Raw genomic sequence first — 24,972 nt, 5'->3', positions numbered from 1 at the left:
TCAATTTGATAATGTGCTCCTAGGCTGAATGAGCTTTCTACCAGTAACTTGTGCAGAAGTGAAGTTCGTGGGGACCTTGATAGTATTAAATACCACTAACTTCATGGACAGGAAGGGATGTATGCCACACGCTGTGAAACATCCAACACAGCACCTTTGAAAGCTGCCAATGCCACACACATCTAGAACTGGAGAAGCCCCTTAATAACTTTGTACTAGTGACAAAGGACAGGCCTTACTTATCATATGGCCAATAAGAGATCCAGATGGAACAATAAGTATCCTAGGTGACACATTTTATAGGTATAGTCTGCAAAGCATATTTATAAGAAAAATAATCAACAAACTCCATGTTGGCTGAACAGCACACTCACATATGCTATGCATTTTATGGCTAGAAATTAAGCATATTTGATACATCATTATTAAGAAAAAGAAACATTGGGGGGAATCTCAAAGGTTTCTATTTCAGTAATGTCATTAATGTCAAAATGCCATTAGGATGCCTAACAACTCTTGAATCTTTGTAGCCTCAGCAGGACAAAATCTTCCAGGTTCAATGAGGAATGGCTTCTTTTTGTATGCAGCTAAAAAGCTTAGGGAGACTCAAAGGTCAAACCACAACTTTCACTAAAGCAGGGGGTGACATGACGAGGATGAAAACCACCATTTTTAGACTTGAACTGGGCAATTTTCTCTTTGTCTTTTGCTTTAAAATACTTAAAGAAATGGCAAGTTTTAAAACTTCACTGCCATACGTAAAGCATACATAGCCAGTCTCCTTGAAGGATTTGTTTTATATTTAATATCAGCACTCTCTTTTGGCTGAGCAACACAGGAAGTGAAATTTGAGATAGACATCTCTACAAGACTTACTGGGAAGTCTCTAAACTCTGTCAGGAAAGCCAGGACAAGAGAAGAGCGCTTTGGGCAGAGTGAGATGCCCAATGCCCTGCAAGACGAAACCATCTGCCTGGGTGAGGAGCTGGGGAGCGGCAATGAAGGATGGTTAGGCTCAGTCTAGCCTCTCTCCTCTGGCTCTAAGTAACAGCTCCCTCCAGGGGGGAAGGGTTATGTTCCCCAAACCCCAAGAGGGTTTTGTGAGGGGATCAGGGTGACTCTGGGCACCAGGCACAGGGAAAGCAGAGTTGCCCAGCACCTGCATAACTCTGTGACAAGACTCGGAGTCTATGAACCATTTTCAGTACATCTCATTTTCAGTGTTTTTATTCTATTTTATCTTCTTGCACACACTGACATGTCAATCCTGTTTACTAAGTGATAGTCAATGGGTTTCCTATAGAGCAGTGGACCTTAACAGGCAGCTTTTAATTGGCCCACATAGGAAAGAAACCACACTACTATTAATTCCTCAGATACAGGATAAAATACAACTATCGCTTCTCAAACTCTAGAGCAATTAGACCTCTCGGCTATTTGGCTAACTCTACTTCATGATACCCAATGCAGTTAATTATATTTTTTGATGTTAATAGTCTCTGTCAGTCTTAAGCATAACTTCGCTTTGATGAATATTTAAATTATATTTGAATAAAAAATAATCTTGGTTACATTTCACATTCAGTAATCATTGCAGCTTAATAAAGGTCTGTTCGTCAAGGGTTGAAATAAATGGAAGTGTACACACAAATGTCTTGAGTTGTCACATAATAGTCATGACAGTAAGCCATCACCCTTCACATACATGTGTGCATGTCTCCTTAAAACTTGTGACATTCTTCATGTAACAACCCATGACAACACATATGTGGCTCTATAAATTAAAGATGCAATGATCTTAAATCAGGATATAATTTAATGTGCTTTTAACAGTCAGAATACATTTTTTTTGTTTTCTCTGGATTCATGGTTCTGGAAAGTTCCAAAGCTAATGAGAGGCAGGGAAACTCATCTTCTGAAAGATCTGTTGGTTAGAGATTATACTGAAACCCCCTACTAAAGACATGTAACTTAAAACACATTTCTTGACACATAGGCTATTAGTAGATGCTGGTGATGGTATTATCTCAGAATGGGTAGAAGAGGGGAAGGAGAATGGAAAACAATGCCTATCAATCTCATTTACTTAAAATTTACTTCTCATTTAGTTTAAAACTGACTGATTTCTGTCCCTATTATAGTATGAAGTTTTAAATTAAGTCTCTAGCATGAACTGTAGAATGGGTTATTCTATCTCAACACTTTCAAAACATTTTACTACCATTTAACTAATGTCCTTTAAATAACTTGAACTATTGGAGTTTTACATTTTTCAGCTTCTTCTACCAAAAGCCTACATGGCACATTTATAATTTTACCTACTGCACTTGGCAGGTGCCCTATGTAATCTGTACCCCAACCAGGAACACACAGGGGGTAATGTATGAAAGTTGAACAGCACTTAATGTCTCACATATTTAATGACTGACAGAATTTTGCACAAACCTTGCTTGATACACTATGAATGTTATTCCTGTTCCCTTTCCCCCTGTATTAGGTGCCATGGGAGACATTTAAATTGTGGTACGGCCTGCCACATTTACGCTAGGGTTACTATAAAGAATATAGTGAGTAACAGAAATATTTCCCACAGCCCATTTCGTCACCAAAAGAGCTCAAAACTTCAAATGACACAAAAATACTAAAACAAATCCAGACTGACCTTATCACAAACTGAGTTTCCATTAACAAGGTCTCCACATGAGCACGGCTGCTTTTCACCCACCACAAAGGAGGGGAGGCAAAACAGACACCTCAGGGAATGGAATCAAACCCAAAAGAGAGCTTGAATGTGGCTCATTCTGCAATGGGCATTCCCCTGCCGCACACTCCTCCTTCCACGATATTCTGTCCCCGTCAGGACCAAATTAACAGACAGGTGAGTTTACACTGAAACCTTCAACACACTGAGCCGTAAAATCTTTCTTTCAGGTATCTGTCACAAGTCTGGTTAACACACGTGGGCAGTGTGTTAAGTAAGTCCTAAAACCATGTGCTTTGGTGGCATGTCGTCAGAGATCTCCTGAGTTTAGTAGTTACACGCTACCCTTGATGGGCTTATACGGAATAGACCAAATATTCAGGGGCAAAAGAATTTCTTCTTTGTTGCTTTCTTTTCCATAATGATATTTCTCTTAGAAACATGTGAAACATATTACTAGCCCTAAAATTAATTGCAGAATAGCAAACAGCACTAAATTTAAATTGCTATAATATATTTAAAGAAAGGCAGAGTAAGGCAAGAAGGATGGGTCATTCAAATCTGCAAGACAGCTAAAGATGTATTAGCAAAACGCCACAGGAAAACTCATTCTTCACAATAGCTTTCCTCAGTCAGTGTGCAAGCTGGAACATTAATACTAGGGTGGTTTTGCTCGTACTATTATAGCCTGTATGTTAACAATTCTAGTATATAATTTCTAGAAAGTAAGGGGAGCCATAAGTTTTGATGGCTTAAAATGCTTTAAAAATAACTAAGGAACTAGCTTTCTGATTTAATAAAATTCATTAATATATGCCAAGTGTTAAACTGCTAATAAGAAAATGAAATACAGACCCAGAGCGGGTAGAGTATGGTGGTGCACACTTTTAGTCCCAGCACTTGGGCAGGTGAGGCAAGCAGATCTCTGTAAATTCAAGGCCGGCCTAGTCTACACAGAAAGCTCCAACAAATAAGCCAATCAAAACCAAAACAACAACAAAGGAATAAGGACTTTCTCAAATTTTGATTGAAAATATCATTTGATGTACAAGGGTAAAAACAATATATAAAAGTATCAATTTACCTGAAGTAATATTGCCTTATTATTCACTTTACAGTAAACTCAAAAGTGCCAATGTATACATGCATTGTATTCTTGATTATAAATAAAGTTGTACAACATAGCGGTAGAAATTCTTATTCCAATACACTTCAGTGGTATGGTTCTATGTATGGAGCAGGGGAGGGGCACAGTAGCCAAACAGAAGACTTAAGAAAAAGTCAAATCTGAATCTAAATTACTGACTCTAAAATAACCACACACACCCTCCCATCCTTTTCCAAGACAGGCTTCTCTGTGTAGCCCTGACTGTCCTTGAACTCACTTTATGGACCAGAATGTCCTTGAATTCACAGAGATTCTCCTGCCTCTGCCTCCCAAGTGCTCGGATTAAAGGTGTTGAGCCACCACTTCCTGGCAATCTCACTGTTCTTTACAACTAAGTTTGAATGTCTATTCTGTGTGCTTACTTGATGTTGGTTTCCAGAACTTACAATTTAAGTATTCTTTATTCATTACCGTTTAAGATTAGTGGCTCGGTTAAGCTCCATGGTGGGTGGCAGCACACCTGTAATTCCAGCATTCAGAAGACTGAGAGAGGAGGCTTCACATATATCATACATAGCTAATCAAACAACAATAGCCCACCCTCCAAGAAACCCCCCATTTCATTTATCATCATTCACTGTGTCCAAAATCAAAAGTAAATGGAAAGTTGTAAAATACTCATGCAAGTCTGAGTTTCACCCAGCCATCCACAGTTCACACAAAAAGCAGTAGCACATTGTCTTCAGAGAAAAATGACAGTTCCTCAGCCAAACATGGAATGCAATTGGAAAGGAACAAAACATATGTATGAGAAAGTGACCGTGACAACAAAAATGTAGACAGGGACTCTTCACAGATGTAATCTTACTAGAGAACTGCTTCAAAAACTTTCATTTTAGGTAGACTCCAAGGCCCTGCAGTGAAGAACCTCTGATATGACCCTATTCCCTCTTCTTCCTCCATAAGAGACATTTAGATGGTTTGTGTTGTAAGTTATTTTATAATTTATTAGTCCTTCTCACTCAGCAACTGTGAATGTTTAATATGGTTCATTTTATCTTGTTTCATTTTTCCAATGATGTCCCCTTTCTATAATGAGTTCTTTAATTTACATGCCCATCAGTAAGAAAAATGCAAAACATATGTCCAATTAGACAAACCACTTAGAGCTGTAATGGCTATATATCACTGTACTAAGATTGAAGAATCTATATTAGCAACTCTCAAACCTATAGACAAACAGGTAATTTCAAGTAGTTGTCTATAAACAAACTCATCCAAGAGCAAGAGAATTTGTGAAACCCACCACCAAGACACAGAAAATAAACAGTATATTTCATAAAGAAATGGCAAGTCAGTAGCTTCTAAGTTATTTATCTTTCCCCATATGCATTCCATCCTAATGAATAAAAGGTTGATAAACCTGACACCATAAACAGGCAAAAGCACTTGGGATACTCAGTACATGGGATGAATGTAGTTTCACAGAAGATGCTCTCCAACAGGAGAGCATGAGCAACTGAGTAACCCCAGATAGCGAGAGCTTACACTGAGTATGGAGCGAACCGACACCCCAGTCCCACAAAACATCATCTCAGATGAGAACAGACCAAGCTAAGTTGACTGCTATGAAAAGACGGTTAGCATGGAAGAGACGTCAAGGTCTGAGAAAGGTGTGTAAAGAGATACAGACAATGTGTACTGATTAAATAAATAAACAAAATAACTTCCTAGAGCTCTGACGGGACGGACACAGGGCCTTTTTATGAAGACTGATCGATTAATATAAAGAGTGACAGGATGTTATGCCAAGGAGCTTACACGCCAACAGAAATCCATAATCATGAAGTCTGCCACAACCCTGGTTGCATTTTAATGGATTCTTGTGGCTAATGTCTGAGCTAGCCACTTCGTATAGTAATGGTGTGTGTGTGTGTGTGTGTGTGTGTGTGTGTGTGTGTCGCTTAAATGGTTCATATACAATTGATATCTATATATCAATTTGAAAATAAGTAAGCTTATCAACTTTACATAACAGAATGGAACTTGAGAATTACTAAAGAATAAACTTCCATCTCCAGGTATGATGAGCCAGAGCTTATAATTATAGTATACTGGTTGGAGAGGGGTGTTGGAGCAGTAAGACCGACTGAGGACTTGAAGTGATCCAGGGGTACACAGCCAAACCCTGGCCCAAAATAGCGAAAACAACCACAAAAAGATGTAAAAACAAATTTTCGCTAAGGAATTAATCATTCAACAGACAATTGGTGGCTTCAGTCTCCGTGCCTAGTAACTCCCCCTTTCTCGAAGGTTCTCGAAACTTAGAAAGGGAAGGAATGGTAGCGTCTCGTCGGTTTTGAAACACATGGGAAGAATCCGCATGCAGCACTGGACACGGACTGTCCACGAGGAAGGCTGCTGACTCACCAAGTGTGACGAATGGCAGGGGAGGCAGAGGGCCTCCTTCCCGCTGCATGGTGTGTTGACAGCCTGGTATTCAACAACTCTACTTACAGAGACACCACAGCCTCGCAGTTCTCCAACAGAGGGTACCTGAGAATTGCTCTGCCAGGCAGCAGAGTGAGAACTCCGCACAGTCTTCCACCGGCCGCGACTGAACACCCACACAGTGCTGCACCTTTGGGGTCAGGGTGCCAAGCAGGCCGTGCTCAAGTGTCATGCAGATCCAGGACCTCCAGCAAAACCGTAATTTGTTTATTGACCAAAGCTTCAGAGTAGAGCAGAAATCTTTAGGTTACTGACTTGAAAGAGTTGTAACTGTCTGACGTGCAAGTGTCCCTACAATTATTTTCAAAGACTGTTAAAAAAAAACAAAAAGCCACCATTATCTGTAATGGCTGACCGTCCAAGAGTCTACTTAAGTGTAAATAAATCTTCTCAAGAAAAGAATTTAACTCAGCCTGTTTAGGATGAACTACTGAGGGTGTTTTAAAGACAAGCATCCGAAGTGGACATCCCTCAGTTACTAATACAGTCACTGCTCACTCTTTTAAATGACTGGGAGAATGGGAAACAGAGTAACAGTAATGTCACTTCCTGACCTGGAGTGGAAACCCAGTTAGCTGACTCTTAACTGATGAGGTAGAAACGTGGAAAGCAGGAACGAGAGTGCTGGCATGCAGACACAGCAGTTGCAGTGAAATATCCGTGTGCCTCGCCGTACTACGCAAAAAAAAAAAGGAAGCTTTGCAACTCAATGGAGAACTCCCAGCGTTTCTATTTGAGTTTTCCAAAAAGAAATGTTCTGTGTTAAAGAAATAAAGATGCCTCTCTTTGGTACACTATTGAATGCCTCGCTTTTTGAGAGCTTATAGACGGGAAAATTCAGTAAACTACTTGAGGCTTTGTGTTTTCAGATTCATCTGGTTTCTATGTGCAAAATAACTATTCACTGAGAATCCAGCTGCAACTCTACTTCTCTGGTTGTCTTATGTTTCTTTCCAAACTACACCAGTCAAATATGACGGGCTTCCTTATGATTTACATCCTGACATACAATGAATAGGGTACTTACAAGCTTCCACTATGAAAATGTTTTTGAAATCATCTCAATCTTGCCTTCCCCTTTTCAATACAGTGTTTGTGTTCAAATTGTCATTCCGCTGATTAAATAATTATAAACCACAAGAACACTACAGTATGAAAACGGGGCTTCAGCTGCTCTTGGTGGAATTCTTCCTCCATTTATGCTAATGCCCCACACACAGCATTTGAAGGCCTGACAATAATGGTAGACAGGTCAACAACATCCACTCCCCAAATTTAAATCTTCTCAATCTGTAAGCCCTTTGAAAGGGCCACAGCAACAGGAAACGAGTCCTCTCGCACTTAGAACCAATGGAAATACTTCATATTTTATCTTGCATGCTCTTTAATCCGGAGTGATGGTCAGCTGTGCAAGAACAGTACGTTTGACACGCGGTGGATGTCTGCTGTGTACTGAGTGTGTATACACACGTACATGTCTAGCAGTCAAGGAACAGCAGCGTTATCCAAGCCCCTCAGTCAGACCTGCCAGACACTCTTGTCACTAACTTCCAACCGTCCTGTGCTGCTTCATCAGCTCAGAGGAAACAGGTAATCACCCATACTAAGTCCCTCACTCTCTGTTCCTCCCTGGCCTGCTTCCAGATGTCTCAATTCCTATGACCATCGCTGAGCAAATGTATCAAGAGGAATGGAGAAATGATTAGTTACTAATGTGTCCTAATACACACAGGGCACAGACAGCTCCCCAAACTTGAAATGTCCTCTGGGTTTAGGGTCTCTCAGTTGGAAGAATTGGAAGCAAATATTTTTATGGAAGGCTTATCGATTACACACAGTAAATTCTTGGGGAGGTAGGACAGAAGTAAAGACACAGAATTCATTAATTCGCATGCACCTTGGACATAGCCAGGGGAACAAGCTCACAGTGTTTTCGACTGTGACTCAGTCACAAAGAAATTCCATGTGGTATCATGTTATGTGTGTTATGTTAGCACCACTATGGTATGATCCAGATTTTTCTCTAATGGATACTCAAATAGGAGAACCCATTTTACCAGATGAAGTAGAACTCTAAACAGTAGATCTGGTCAAAGGCTAGACTTCTAATCTTACATACCACACCTGGGATTTGCACTTTAAACAGAAGTATATTTATCAAGCTTATTTACCCAGCCAGGATAGTGTCTCAGATCCCTAGTACTAATTCTTTAAGCACTAAAATTAGACCATTCTGATGGCATTCTTAAGACCTTGCTGATGTTCTCTGGTGTCTTAAAAAAAAATCTAGCTAGCCAGTTTCCACATTTGAAAATCTACCTATAATGACTGTCAATAGAAATATACCAATGCATTCCATCCCAGTCTATCCTACTAAGATAGACTCTTAGGGCATGGACAGCTATGGAGTAGTGTATGCATTTCTTTCCTTCGTCCCTCATGTCCTTTGAATACTGTCATATCACACGCTTCCACTGTTTGTCCTGTCCACCCCCACACATAAAGCTTGTTCTTCATCTGGGTGATCTGCTCATCAAGTTAGAAATTTCATCATGATGTTGTGTCCCAGAGGAGAGAGTAGGGAAGGCAATAACTGTAAAGATCGAGGGTTTTTCTTCAGCAAGATTTAAAAGCAATAATGACGCTAAATTATGTGACCCTCAGGTGTCCATTTAGTATACTTACCACTTCCAAAATAATGGAAACCTCTGGACAAAACAGTGCTGGAGCTGAGCTACCGCTGAACTAGTAGGTCGCAATGACAGCGAGTATGTGTGTGTGTGTGTGTGTGTGTGTGTGTGTGTGTGTGTGTGTGTGTGTGTGTGTCTGTGTCCGTGTTCACTGGGCTGCCATGAATCCCAAAGTTTTAAAAACACAATGCCAAAACCTAGGTGCCTTGAGTCTAATGTAGGCTCACCATAACTTACAATGCTCAGCTTCGGGTTTTCTTCAACCTCTCATGGTGCAAAAAGTATACACATTTGAAAAAACTCAAATGTTGATCTTTTCCTTGACTAGAGATATGCAGACCCTCCCTGACGATGAACAGCTGCATACCTCAGCTCCTATCCAGCTGTGTGGTTACACTGGCAACCAGCCTCCGTGTGGCATCTATCTGAGTAGAAATTTTTAAGTTTAGGATGGATTCACTGGGGTGAATGACCATAATATGTTGATAAGATTTATCTACTTTGTGTCATTAATGAACTGGGACTTAGTAGGGGAGGAATTAGTAATGCTCAAATTCAATGAGGCAGATGTTCTCAGATTACGTTCTAACCCAGGTGTCAGGTAATCTGTCACATCTGCATAAATGCCTTTTACACTCCTGCAGACTGAATTACAACACTTTACAACTTTGCATGTGGTTGGAGAACAATGTACAATGATGGGCACACTTTAACACAAATCATAGTGTATTGAACACTCAGTGGCATCACATTTTATATTGCCTTGCACTTTAATTTTCTAAATTGTGAACCAAAGTTATTTACTCGATTACAAACTGCAAAGAAAATATATCTCTGCCTTTCACCTTATCCTCAGAATCATCCTGAGCATTGTGTAGAGTAATGTAGAGGGAGGCTTGCTTGAATTGCCGACAGAACCCTTATCAGACTATGGTCACCTTAACTGTCTACGGACTGTTTGAAGGGGCAGATGCCCTCATTCAGAAGTATACATTGCGTCTCATTTTCAGCCCATGTGACACGTGGGCAGCACTGCTCCACATCCCTAACCTTCCCTGCAGCTGTGACTGGGTGAAGGTAAAGCTGCTCACACAGACATCGCAGGTCATTTAGCTGTTTGGAGGGATTCCATCTCAGATCCTACCAGGACACCACACGGGACCACACCTAGCTGCATGCTTCTAATCTTGCATCTGCCCTTTTTTCTGTTGTTGCTTTTACGGCTAAGGACCAACAGCACAGAACAAAAGCCAGTTACATGTGGGGAAACATTCACAAATGACGTAACTGAGAAAGTAGTTTCCACCGTAAATGTACAAAGAATTCTTAAAACTAAACAAGAAGCTTGGGTTATAGGGGACGGGGGTCTAAGAACTAATGGACCCTATCTCAAGGAACACACACGGATAGCAACGAGCACATGGGAAGAAGACCTATACTGTGCATCGTTAAGGGGTTACAAACCGAAACAACGAGGTGCTAATAAAACGACCAACATTCAATCCCTGCCCAGCACTAAATGCCAGGGAATGTGTGGAGCGACCCCCCCCTCATTCTTTAACTGTAAGGAAGGAAAATCATAAAGCAGCTGCTTTGGAAGACAGTTTGTAGAGTTCCCAACCCCCAGCCCCCCACCCCCACACACACCTTTAGAGAGGTGGCTGAGGAGAAGATTGGCAGGGGACAGGATTTCTCCACGAAGTACAGAATGGCATAAACGTCATAATCCTCCAGCCTCAGACTGCTAAGTGCCAGGATTTACAGGTAAGTTACACCAAACCCAAACAGAGGTTTCTTATAAATGTGCACGGGCTTTTAGTATACACCCCAATAGTTGCACTTCTTATTTATCAACATAAGCTGAGAACACAAGTTCACAGCACAATGTGGGGGGTTACATGGAAATCTTGCACTTGCCGTTCAATTTTGATCCAACAAAAGCTGCTGTAAAAACTCATTTAAAACAAAATCAGGGCAAGGAGCAATTACTGACAAAGTTCCACACGTATATAAGCATTCTTTAGGATTACAGAAAATACTTCAAATTTCTGGAGTCCTGAGAAACAAGATTTCATTTGAAATCTTCCTTCATTTTATTTTATGGTATATGAAATAAACATTTGTTTTCTAGATTCCTATATATTCTGCCATTTATATTAAGATGGTAATGCAGATTTAAACATTGCGGAGACCATAATGTAATGTAGATGTTAACATTGGTGAGTAAAGATCTAACAGTTCCAATCACAAGCTTAGCTATGGCAGAATCTGTTCATGTTGGAAAGACACTAACTTTAACCGCTGGATATAGTACCTAACACAGGGCATGTGTACACACGTATCTACCTCTGAGTCATGATTTTGAAGGCATCAGGGAGGTAGCAGTCTGTGTTCTCCATCTGAAAGGGGTCCGCATCACAGATCTTGTCGTCTGTCCGACCATAGTTAGCACTTTCAATCATGATGACATCACTGCCTGGACATCGCAGGTCTATAGAATACCCTTCACAGGACAGTTCTCGTCTGACTAACCCAAACGGTAAGGCTGCTCTGCTGAAGCCTAAAAGTGAAGAAAATAAAACAGACAGTCAAGACTTAGCTTGAGTATTAAACAGATTATTTCTATAAGGTATCTTCAAGAGACGCGATTCATTAGAGTCAAGAGATGTCAGGAATCATGTACTTATTCTTAATTAACTAACTTATTCCTAATTCTCATTCTAAAGGTTACTGCGAGGTTCTTTTATGCATCTTTATCTGGACTCATAATCCTTATTAGACATCTCAAAATTACCTTTAAAAGTCATTTTCTCCATAATCTAGTACAAACACAATTCAATGCCTTTTGTTGGGTAATTTCAAATAAAAATGACAAATTTAGTTGACTTTAGAAGCACTTGTCAAGTTTTACAAATATCTAAACATCTATTCAAGGAAGAATTGTCACAAATATACAGAAGTAAGATTGCCTTACACCATCCTTAATGTCCCATTCTTAACGCACACGTATTAATTATTGTCAGAATCATTACCATAAAACTACTTTATATTAGAAGCTCTTCCTACAATAACTATGATAGTTAAAACAATAATAAATATTTGGGCACACCAACATTTTTCATTCATAGACACTGCTTTGGAAAGTGACGTCATTGGCAGGAGACAGCACTGAGCCAACCCATTCATCAAGACCACCAAAGAGTGCCGTATGCACTGCACGTGATACAACTGGTCCACGTGCGAGAACGGAATCTGGAGTGAAACAAAAGTCATACCCATGCTGAGGTACACGATGCGTACAGCATGGGCACATGAGTGGTGGTCAGAAGACAACTTTTTGCCGTTGGTTCTCTCCTTCCACCTTGTGTGGGTTCTAGAGTTTAACTCCAGCCGTTAGGCTTGTGTGACAAAGACCCTTATCCTCTGGCCCACCTGCCCAGCCTAATCTAGGCCAAAATCCCAAACCAGAGATCCCATGAATTAGTACTAGAGCATGGGCCAATTGTCAGAAACAGAGAAACTGAAGGGCTGATGGCATGTAATCGAGAAAGACAAGGGGCCCTAGCTGTACCAGTGTGGTGAGCTACCTGGGGATAAGTCACCATAGCAACAGCCTCTCAGGTGCTGCCTGAAGTCACATTTCCATTTTCTTTCTTGTCACTGTCTACAACATTCCTTTAATAACTTTAATGCTTCTTGTTTGTTTATTTGTTTTGGAGACAGGGTCTCACTCTGTGGCTCCAGCTGGTCTGTAACTGGCTGTTCAGAAGAGGCTAGCCTTGAGCTCACTTGAGTGGTGGTGTTAAAGGTGTAAACCACCATGCTTAGCCTGCCTTACTATCTTATCTCTACGGTTTTAATTACTCTGTATTATGTGACTCACCCCCTATTGTTCAATTACAGGTAAATCCCTGAAAGAGGAAGAAAATTAAACTGCTTCAAATTATGATAAACTTCAGTCCAGAGTATACGGTGTGTCTGGGTCAGCACAAAATGGTAACCCCTTCTTTATTTATCTGTACTGCAGGATGCCCTCATTAATTCAAAGCTTTCCAAGATGTGTCTCATCCTACAAAAGGGACCTGTACCACGTACTCATAGATCAGCACAAAAGCAATTCTCCAGTCTCCAGAGAGAGGAAAATAATTATATAATCTAGAACACAAATATTTCAGGAGGTATGGTGATCCCCAAACCTTTCAAGTTCCTCCTAAGGCCCATAATAATATGAGAACACTGGACACAAGCAGATTTGTGCAGTTAACAAGGATGAAGCGTGGACATAACTCAAGACAAAATGGTTACCTGGATAAATGTATAAAAGGGATCTTTTCCCCTACGAGGTCAGGTACATTTGGCCCCTTTTCTGATCCTGTATTTAGAAAGCAACTTAAGTAATACTGCTTGTATGACTTCACAAACTCTCATTTATTTCTGGGGAAAGCAATGTGCAAATTCAAACAAGTGACATCAATAAACTTTTAGAGTGCAACCTACTTGAAAGGCAGAGGTGATTTGCAATTATAATTCCATAATAAAACAGAATAAATCATACTATTAGAAAATCTTAGGCATATTAGAACATGCTAGTAAAAGACTGGCTTGGAGCACAGTTCACACTTGGTACTATTTTATCAAAAAAACCCACAGAATTGATTACAAAGCTCTGTGATGTCTAGGCTGGACCCTTTAGTTTGGTTTTTGTTAGTGTGCAGGGGTGTAGGTATGGATCTAAGTGAATTTTCTTCTGCTTGTGAAAGCTACTCAAGGAGCCATGAAGCTCAGTGTCTTGCTGTTTTGTAAACATCAAGGAAATTATACAGCCTACATCATAGTCACCCAAAATAGTCAAGTGAGGGAAAGAACGGTCAACATTCTTTGATAATTTAGGAGATGTCCAGCACGGGATCCGCAGAAGGAAGGAGGTCAGGGTTCTTGTGTTTCCTTTGCAAAGAATCTGGGCGTTTGCTACAGCAAATACTGTTTACCTAAGCTACAATGCCTATTGTTTCAGATCATAAGTCATCTCTTTGCCAAGTTCTGATTCTTCACCGTTTCCTTTGAGCTTTGTCTTACCAACACGCTCACTGGTCACACGTGGTGCTCATCTTCCACACACCTGCTAGACCCCGACAAGGTTCTTAGTCACAATTCCACCACCTTGTACATACATGGAGTCAGCGAGGGGTGCAGAATCACCAGGAAAATGGTACTTGTGCAGTTGTACACACACAGACTGATACTGTGTTCAGACAATGATGAAATGTATCCATATGAAAGAAACAACGGGCACTCGTGTGTGTGTGTGTGTGTGTGTGTGTGTGTGTCTGGGGGATCTTGAAAACCTGAACCATTAAAGCCCTGTATTTTTCTAAATTCTCACTTCCTTTTCTGAACAAATAAAACTAGTTAAAAATTGCTCAAGATTTTCCCCAGGTTATGAGTCTAAACAAACAACATCCTTTTAACCACTTTCATGATGTTTCAACGTTTTTTTTTTCCCCAGTAACTTACAACTAATAAAGCATTCACTATACTTCTTAAGCTATGGACATTGGACATGGATTGGCTGCAGTGTGGCTGACAATGCAGATCACAAGGTACTGTCAAGAAAGTTCTCCAAAGTTCTTATGAACTAGACAGGGTTCCCTTGTCGCAGGAGAGATCCTCTCTGGATTCGCTACTTTAACCAGATTTAATATGGGGAGGAGGGGGAGCACACAGATGTCAGTTACAAAAAACTTTCTGAACATCTTTAAGGAATTGTGGTATGTGCCTCCTTAAGTCAATTCATACGGCTAGCATAAACCTGAGTGAATGTTGACCTCTGACACCTGCCATGTAAGGTCACAGAAGTGAGAACACCTTCAATAAAACTCAGGGTTTTCCTTAAGCAAAGACAATGAACGACAAAAACATATTCCTGGGAAAAACAGAAATAGTTAGCCCTTTTTTGTTCCTGACTTACAGACAAAATCATCAAGGGTGTGACTTTCATGTCTTAGTGCCACTCTTTCTATGAAGTGTACGTGGTCTCTGAACATGACCATGCCAGAAGAGTCATGGTAAGAACTCAGACAACACAAGATTGCAACTCTACTCCAGACCCACGGAGTTAGTATCCTGGAGCAGAGGAAACTGGGACGTCTGTGTGTGTGTGTGTGTGTGTGTGTGTGTGTGTGTGTGTGTGTGTGTGTGTGTGCGTGTGCATGTTTGTAGAGGAAAACACTAATTTACTTACAACAGTGATAGCGCCAAGATGTGCCAAGAACTATCTCTGAGGTCTTTTAAAAATAGTTTTATTTCCCTACTGAGACTGTGTATTTGTTAACTCTCTGTCATCATAATTCCTCTTAATTCTCTAATATGGTTTTATTCTAATCTTTGAGCATATCCATAATAGCTGCTTTGAAATGTTTACCAGCGGAATCTATCATCTGGGCCTCTCTATCTAATGCGGCTTCTTCTATATGTGCTTTCTCCTGAGTATGGGTCAACTCTCTTGTTTGTGTATCTCAAAAAATTGTTGTTGAAAACTGAGCCTTTTGGGCAATATCCTGTTGGCAGCTCTGAATTTAGCTTTTCACACACACACACACACACACACACACACACACACACACACACACCGGCGGCTGCCACTGCTGTACTGTCTTCTGGGTCAGGCAGAGCTCTACAGCCCTGACCCTTCCTCTGTGTGAGTTAACTTCTCTCTGCTCACTGCTCTAGTTCCTCGGCCTGGATTGATAGAGATGACCCATCTCTGCGGTCAACCAATGACTGAGCACAAACGTTGCATAGAAGCTAGGAGCACTTAGGAATGTCTCCACACTCTGCTGCCGGGGGTTGGGGAGGAGACACACACCACTGAGGCCTTCTGAAGTCAGCCTTGAAGAGCCCTTCCTGCCAAGTCCTCTCCTAGATAGTCAAGAATGCATGGAAAAGATACAGCCCCTATTGTTTCCAGGATTTGCCTACTGGACATTTGATATGTATGCCTCAAACACAATCAAATGGAGCTAGGAACCTAGTGGCACCCCACACACACTGGTACTTTTGTAGACAACAGCACTGGGCCGTGGTTTCTGCCCTCAACTCCAAACCCAGTCAAGTCTGCCTGGCAGCAAAGCCATGGCTTAGTAAGAACAGTGAGGTCTTGCAAAAATGCTACCAGGATGCAATGAGGAGAGACGGGGGGTAAGAGGAGGCTTCATGCAAGAGGGCTGTGGGTTCCTACTGTTCCTGGCAGAAGTTCAGCAAATGTTCACAAACAAATGCTCACCATTGGCTGTCTGGCTTTGGTTCATTTCCACAGCCCCAAACGGTCATTGCTAAGAATTTTATCTCGTGCCGTCAGAAACCCCTATGAAGATATTTCAAATGTTTAGGGGCTAATGATCCTTCAAGTACCTTTGCTGATGGGAACTATTAAGGTCACTGTTTTACAGAAGAATAAACAGAGGCTAAGTAAGATTTAAGTTTCCCATCACTCCACATGCTGGCAGGTTGCTGTCCTGACTCCCTCCATCACGACACCCATCAGCAGGAGGTCCCGCGATGGAGGGCGTGGTTACAGCATGCTGTGTGCTGTCAGACTTGGGGGCGAGCAGCAGTAGGAAAAAAAAACTGTGTGTGATGGTCAAGTCCTCAGTTAAATGGCCACACGCTCAACATCATGAAATCGCTAAATGAAAGCCCTGTGCCCACACACTTATGTTTATTCCTATCCGTACTTGCAATCTGTTTTTATTTCAATGCCCAACCCCCCCTCAAAAAATAAGCATTCCAACCAGCAAAGTGTAATACAATCTATTTCGTAATGCTGACAATTGAAGCAAGAACTAGTGGGAGGCTTCTGTGAGGGGAAGAAGAAATCAATACCACATCTTGGAGCTGCGTAAATGTGGATCCTGCCGAAGAGCGGGCTTAGAGTGAAATGAACTGTTTTGCTCTGTTTCTCGTCTCTGAACAAATGACTCTTGCAAAGACAGTTTCTTCCCCCCAAGCTACAGAACGCCAAGCAATAACTCTCCCTGCTTTAGGCTAGTCATTGGAGTAAATACCTCTGGGCAACAGGTGCAGGGATTTGGGTCTGAAAGCATCCGCATCTAGGAGGCAGCTCCCAGTAACAGGTGTGTTGCTAGGATGGGACCCTGCAAGTCAGAACTGTAAGGACACCCTCGGCTGTCACGCCCTTCCTGAGCATCTTTGCAGGATAATATGGAGCTTTGTCAGTGAGTAGCGCGTTGCTGGACTTGAAGCGGGTGGTAACAAGCACTTTGCATCCTACCTCGTGTCTGTTCAGCCTTGTACACATTTCTGTAGGAATTGTGTCTACCAGCGGGCTTCGTAGTAACAAGGATATAAAAATCTCAGCTTCTCTGGTATTCTTAAGCACGCTGAGCTAACCCCTGTCATGGATGACACTACTCATGCTGTCTTCGGGTCCTAGTAAGAACCCTAGTGGCTTTTGATTATCAGGGACCTCCATGGAACCCGGGCTGTGGCTTCAAGTTGCACTGAGACATTAACTCAGGCCACCACTTACTACTAGTACTGGCCTATGGAATCTCTGAATTTACTCCCATTTACATACTCCCATAGTGAGGACTCTTCCTGCAACGAAAGAGAGTTAAAAGTGGGGCTCCAAGAGAAATTAGTTCACTAGTAGTTCAGCGGTTCCGTTTACCTCTGCATATCCATGGTGTCAGTGAAACACAGTTTTAATAACCTCAAGTGCATATTAGAACCTTTCATGTTCAAAGGCAGGGTGTTAGAGACGTGATTTCATGTAGGTGTGTGGGCGCTCACTACCGTATCAGTTTCTTGGCTAATGTTTAAAGGAAACTTAGCAGGCCTGACGATATGGCTTGTTGGTAGAGGTACTTGCTGAGACACCAACCTGAAGTCCTGAGTTCAAAGTCTGGGACCCACTTGTCAGAAAGAGAGGCGTGACTCACAGAAATTATCCTCTACTTCCAAAAATTGTTCTCTGACCTCCAAGGCATGCATGGCATATGTAGACAGACACTCTTGCGTGCGTGTGCACATGTGCACACACACACACGCACTCATGCACACACGCACACACGCACACGCGTGGGGTGGGAAGTGAATACATATGCATTTGAAAAAGGAGTATCTATCAAACTAAGACACCAAGGTTTCTGTATCCATTGACACACAATGCCTTTGAAGTGTGTTGTGAGACACCCAAACTATGATGCGTGGCAAGCATAAAGCCTTTCACCTATGGCCTTGTCTTCATGCCCCATGCCCTGCCTTAGCTTTTCATGTCATTTGGGTTTTGAATCAAGTTGCTTATTTTAGATAAATAAGAATTCAGTTGGTTGTTTAAAATTATAAAGTATTTCAAAAAAGTTTGCTTTTAAAAGTAACTGAAGTAAAATCAATTTAAATCGAAAAATGCTATTATTATCTTTGTAAACATATTTTTTAAACATTAAATAAGACGGTGGTGGTGCATGCCTTTAATACCAGCACTCGGGCGGCAGAGGCAGGCAGATTTCTGTGAGGCGAGCCTGAGTTCCAGGACAGCCAGGGCTACACAGAGAAAACCTGTCTTGAAAACAAAACTTAAAATAAATGAATATACAATGAAAACTTGGAAAATCTAATTACATAAACAACACAGGACAAAAAAAAAAAACAAAACCCTGATCTTTGTGAAGTATCACTAATCCTGTTGGTACTTAGTATAGTTCAAGGTCAAAGTATCAGAACCCCTCCAGCTGTTAGGGTAAGCAACAGCACTTTAAAAACCCTCTCAATATTCTGAGAAAGGAATTCAGTATGACTCCTTCAAAACACCTGGGATTACAGCACTTATTAGAAAGAAATTGATCCCTCTCTCTTAAAAACTTCCAAATTATCCACCACTGAGTAATAATTCACAAGTGTCATTAAAACACAGCAGTTTACGTTATAAAACATGACAGGTTTAATCCTGAACTTTAAAGGAAAAGCTCCCAGCAAGGATGTCTACAAAAATAACATAAGCCACAGGAAGAGGTGTTTTTAAGAGTCTCAGCATGCAACCATCACTTCCCCAAAGTTCACAAAGGCAGACTTCCTTAATTCCAGTCTGCTTCAGAAACATTGCCAATGGATTTCATATTAAGTCTCTGTATTAAGGCTCTCAGTTTTATGGAGTTACCATGGCTTGTAGCTTGGCTGCTTGATTTCTTCCTCAGCATACAGGAAGCTCTGAGTCCAACACCCCAGGACCTAATAATGTAGGTACTATGGTATATGCCCAGTAATGGAGGAGGCAAGAGAATCAGATATTCAAAGCCATGCTCAGCTTCTGATTCAGCTTGAGGTCAGCCCAGGCTACCTGAAACCCTGCCTCAGAAACAAAGGAAAAAGAATTCAAACAAACAAAACCCAGTCCAACAATTCTTGACAAACAACCAGAAAGGAAAGTCTGACCTCAGGCGTAGATATCCACACTGCACCTACTGTGTCCCAGTTTTCTCCTGGACAACAGGAACACACCTGAGTCAACATGCTTATGGACCTGTGTCTGGGTAACTGACATAGAGGGAGGCATCTCCTTGGGGAAGAGGGTCTTCATCCAACTCACTCTCCGCATATCAGCCCTACTGAAGGATCAGCAGCTGGAGATCAAAGTCAGCCAACCCTTGCCATCATTAATTACACAAAAGGCAAAACAAGTGACCCACTCTTCGAGGAAATAAAACATTCGCCAAGATATTTCTGTTTCCAGCTAGCTAAAAGCTACTAAAGAATTAGCATCCATCAGTAAGTAAAGCTTCCTAGGTCGTCCACTCCGTACAACCAAAGGAAAGTTCTCAAAAGCACCTGTGTAATTCATGCACTGTCAACAAAGGAACTAGAAAATAATTACAGAATAAGCAATGAAAAACAATTTATTATCTCAGGTAGGTACTGCTGCCTCTCCTACAATGAATAGAATCGATTTCACAATTCCCTTTCCTACCTCTTTGTTATCAGAATCCCATTAATTCTCCCGCCCAGACTCGGAGAACTATTTGGGAGAACTATTTGTTCTTAAAAGCAATGAAACAAGAAGCAAGGATACAGAGGTGTGAAATTTATGCATCCAGTATGGTACCCCCAGCCAAGCAGACTAAACAAGACTCCATTCCTTTCCTGTAATTTCATTAAAGACCATTTCAACTATACTTCCGGCTGGTCTCTCAGATCAAAGGGAATTCAGATTTGGAGGGTTACTCTATCCTCCTGCTACAGGTAAACAATACTTTTCCCTAAAATACAAGAAAAGAAGGCAGAAAGATACTAATCACAAATCTTATCTTTTAGAGGTGGATTTCACATGGTTCTCAACAGGAACAACACTATATTCTAATGCAGGACTTTTGTGTCAATAAACTTTTATTAGGCAACAACAAACTCTCAAGGTGTGAAGCAGTTCCACCTTGGTCAGGGAAGGCATCTCTAAGGGAGCCAATTAGTTTGGATCCCAGAATCTGCATTAACAACTGTGAAACTACAGTGAAACCACCCACTCCTTTCTCTGCATCCTGAACAGGGAGTCCTAAGGGGACTGCAGTCAACCACTGCTGACTCAAACACCCCTCCTAAAAGAGGTGAGCTGGCCAGGCCAGACAGGTTCCACAGGAAATTAATCTGGCTGGAATCCTGCCTTTTCAGTTTTACCCATTCCAACCATTTGTCACTGAAAAGAGTACGAGCCATCAACCTCTCTTTCCACTAAAGGACAGAGCAGTTTCACCTTTTCGTCCTACACACCTTTACTTATTAATATTTTGGGGTTTTCTTTGAGCCAAAATCCCATGGATTCTAGGCAGTTCTCGAGCTCACTATGTAGCAGAGGCTGCCCTTGAACTTACCAGCTTCCTGCCTCCACCCCGAGTCCTGGAGATCACCATGACCAGTCTCGCTCTAAGTTCCTTTTAAAGGTGACACTGTTCTCCCTAAAATCGCAAAGGAGTATCTAACTTGAAATTTCCCCTTTTAAAAAAAAGCAAATAAGTACCGAAGACAGCAGAGAAGCCTCTTGTGCCGGGAGGAAGACTTCCAACTAGATTCTAAGAGGGGAGCAGGGAAAGGCCCGCTTACATCTGAGACCCAGAAAGCAGTGAGATGCTGCATGTCTGCAGAACAGTGTTTAAATTCTGGCTGTTGATGCTACATGCATAAAAGTTGAAAACATGAACAGTCACTACCAAGGTGTGAGTTTCTCTTTGGATGGAAGGTGATGTTTGCATCTCAGACGGTGTCTGGAAGAGGGAGCGAAGTAGTAACAGGATCCGCAAGTGTAAGATTCTCCCTGAGAACTGTCTTAATAATAACACTTCTAAACTAATTAAAAGTTCCAAGACACCCCAACAAGTGAAAAGGAATACATCAGTCTGTCTCACTCCAAAACACAAAGTAAGAATTGGCTACAGCAAAACTCATTGCTTTGTATGCTAATTTAAAAAAACCAAGCATATATTTAAATTTTGGCTCCATTTAAAAAATAAACAAAGTGAAAACAAGCATTTCTTTATTGCTCACTCATTTTTTTCCTGCTGTATTTGTGTCCTGGGCCCATGCCAATTTGTCCCACACATCACTCTGGAATATGTTAAATAAATTAACCAACTGGCTATAGCAACACCTTTAGTTCCACACCCTGAAGGAAGCCCACCTAATATACAAGTCCCTCTAGAAGCCAAGGGCAGTATAGCCATTGAGGGAAGAATCCCAGCCCATGGTGGGATGCAGGTCTCATCTCTTAAATGAAAATACAGAGGCTTTGGCATTCAAGTAAGTCTGGATACCATCTCCGTATTGGCCTTTGAAGTTCGTTTACATTTTGATTCATAAAGATAACATTCAAAATTTTTGCACAACTGCAACACCACAGCTTTCATCTCGGAGTTCAAGGTCATAAAACAAGCATCACGGGACTTCTCGGCAACCTTTCTTGTGTTGAGCTGCCAAGCAGATCCATCCAGAAGGAAGAGGCAGCATGGCAGCAGATCCAAAAGAGAGGCGCTGTCCTGGCACAGAGAGAGCCGTCTTAGCCTTTTACCACTGCCCTTTGCAGCCAAAGACACTAGAAACTGACGATAGTTTCTGGGTACATACATTCTAACAAGTAACAAGAAAACACAGGAAAAGACAGCCCTGTTGCAGGCAGTGTTTCTATGCCATGGTGGGCTCCTTTGCAGAGCTGTCCCTGGACTTCAAACGTTTATTTTTCTTCAGAAAATATTGAAACAATAGTAGGATACTTTTAATTTAATCCTTATGAGGTGGACATTCTGAATTAAAATGATCCTTGACTATTCAAAAACAAAGTGTAAAAAGCAGAAATTCTTTAAGAGTCACAAAAGCAATCAACTGTTTTAAGGCTGATGTGGGCTCACAACTGGGCCTGTGTGGGTCTGCACGAGGTCCCTTGCGTGTATGTTACAGCTGTTAGCTTGGTGTTTTTACAGGATTCCTAACAATGGGAGTGTGTGTGCAGTCTCTAACTCTCACAGCTCATGGGACTCCTTCTTCCTGCTGGGTTGCCCTGTCCAGTCATGATGTGAGGCCTTTTGCTTTGTCTCGTATCTCGTTTGGTTAAGTTTGGTTGCCTCCTGGAATCATGCTGTTTTCTAAAGGGAAACCGTAGGAGATTGGATCTGGGGGCACTCTCCTCCCCTCCCCCAGAGTACTGGGAGAAGTGGAGGGAGGGGAAGGCCATGGTCAGCATGTATTGTATGAGAAAAGAATCTGTTTTCAATTAAAAAAAAAAAAGAAAGAAAGAAAATGAGAGTTTAGATGAATCTGACTTGTAATAACAATAGGCAAGTTCTAGAAAAATCACATTTCCCAAATGAAGACAGCATAAAACTAAGAACTACATAAGTGCAGGAGACAATCTTATCCAACAGCAAGCATACTCTCTGCCATTTCATGTTGGCATAGAAGAGTTACCGTAACTACAGATAAAAGAAACAGGCACTGAAAAAAACGGTTTTCCATTCCAGTCCTATCAGCCACTTAAGAAAGGGGTAAAACATAATGTATCCTTACAAATAAACTGCACATACAATGAGTAGCCATGAAAAGGGTATTTAATACTGAAACACGTAATTCTACAAATGCTATTCATATGAAATATAAATCTGACTTATCCAATAGCTAACGCCACCACCCAAGAGACTGACAGAGGAGGACTGGTCCAAGTAAGTTCAAGGCTACCCTCAATTAGTCTGAGCTACCCAGCTAGCTTTCCAGCTAGCCAGTGCTACATATTAAGATCCTATCTCAAATTTCAAAAAAACAACTCTTTAATGTTGGCAAAAAAATGTGTTTAACGTATTTTAAAGTTTAATGCAGTCACAATAGTATTTAATGGCATGTTAAAATTACACAAAATTTGAATTTCAGTATTTTAGTATAAAATTTTAATTCTGTCCATAAAATGTTTGCATATTCATTTTACCTTTGTATAAAAACACATAACAATCCACTATACTTTTAGACACACAAAGCCCAAAAAATGTGTATGGGTCACTATTCAAATGCATTGGGAAAAGTATAGTAATGGCCAAGTCTTTTCTCACTGGATACTTAATATCAATCTGTTTTGATAGCTGATATTAATTGATATTTGATAATGAGTACAGATAGGTTATAAATAACAAAACACAATGACTGATGCTGAAATTTCTGACAAGCTAAATAAAAGTGAACCAGTTCTACTCATAAAAACCCTAATCGGGGATATTGGAATAATGATCAGATGGGTCAGTGCATTCTAAAAATATCTCCCTTCTGATGTACTCATTTCAGGATCTGTACAGTTGTTACTGAAGGGTTTGGGTCTGAGCTGTGTTAACTATCGTAGCTATTGTAACTATTCTGAACAAGAAGTTACATGTCTTGGTTTAGAATCTTCAGCTATTAAAAATACAGCACCAGTAAGTATCTCAGCACCTTCGTTTGAAAACCAGACATGATACTGAATTAATTCAGTGTGAGTACTGATGGTTTAAATTGTTGCTCACCTAAGATTATAGCCCAAGTTTAAATACATCATGAATGAAGATCAGCAATGACAAATGTTTACTATTGTAACTCTGATCCCATGCCCCACAAACTCATCACATTTGTTAAAGTATGGATTTATTAAGTAGTTACCAATGACAAACCAACATGGGGTGAATCTGCTTTTGAAATTACAATGAAATCCTATTGGTGAAATACAAGCTGCCATCTTCTCCCAGCAGATGACAACTGTCTCTTGGTGTGGAGTGCTTTATTTAGGCGTGGACTAGGAAAATCTAAACACTAAGCACTGAACCAAGAACACCAGGTCAAATGGCTTATTGGAAAGTGCCTACGACTCCGAATACCTATTTTCTTTGGGTTTTCTGTTTGTTTGTTTTGTGACATTGGGTCTCTCAGTGTGTGTAGCCTTGAATGGCCTGCTAGGCTGGCCTGAAGAGATATGCCTGCTTCTGCCTCCTCAGTGATAAATTAAGGGCACCACTACCACACATGGCACGAGAATCCATTTTAAATTAAGTCAAGGAAAAGCAAGGCTGGGGATGTCATTTACTGACCAAGGTCTGGACAAGACCCTGGATTAGGTCCCCAGTGGTGAACACCAACATCCCCCAAAGTCCAGAAACTGAAATAAACATAAGTAGCAAATAAAAATAAAATACTGTATTTAATGGTCAAGAACAAAAATAATTTTTAAAAAATCAAATTTGGTTGCATTTTCTGCTATCAAATTACCAAAGATCTGGTTGTTTATTGTAATAATTGGGTTCATAATTTAAGTGCTTCACATTGAGTCATTTTAATGTCAGAGATATATCAATCCATTTTTTTGCTGCTTTTATTTCATGGATAGGAATTGAATGCAATTAAGATCACATTTGCCCACATTTTCATTATGTTTATGCTATACTTCAGCTATTTCT

At 40.9% G+C, this 24,972-nt stretch overlaps 1 protein-coding gene across 3 annotated transcripts in view; it reads right to left on the bottom strand.

The window, feature by feature from the left end:
- Adgrl2 (adhesion G protein-coupled receptor L2) overlaps nucleotides 1-24,972 on the bottom strand; it is a 616,339-nt gene that overhangs the window by 62,535 nt on the left and 528,832 nt on the right. For all 3 annotated transcript variants that reach the window (XM_040751610.1, XM_040751611.1, XM_040751609.1), the window contains one exon: nucleotides 11,357-11,570. In XM_040751610.1, coding sequence (XP_040607544.1) covers nucleotides 11,357-11,570 — 214 coding nt within the window. The remainder of the gene's footprint in view (nucleotides 1-11,356; nucleotides 11,571-24,972) is intronic.

Source organism: Mesocricetus auratus, unplaced genomic scaffold (assembly GCF_017639785.1).
Source record: "Mesocricetus auratus isolate SY011 unplaced genomic scaffold, BCM_Maur_2.0 Super-Scaffold_100009, whole genome shotgun sequence".
In the NCBI taxonomy this organism is placed as follows: domain Eukaryota; kingdom Metazoa; phylum Chordata; class Mammalia; order Rodentia; family Cricetidae; genus Mesocricetus; species Mesocricetus auratus.
The sequence above is the reverse complement of the archived record's forward strand: the minus strand, read 5'-3'. Positions and strand labels throughout refer to the sequence as shown.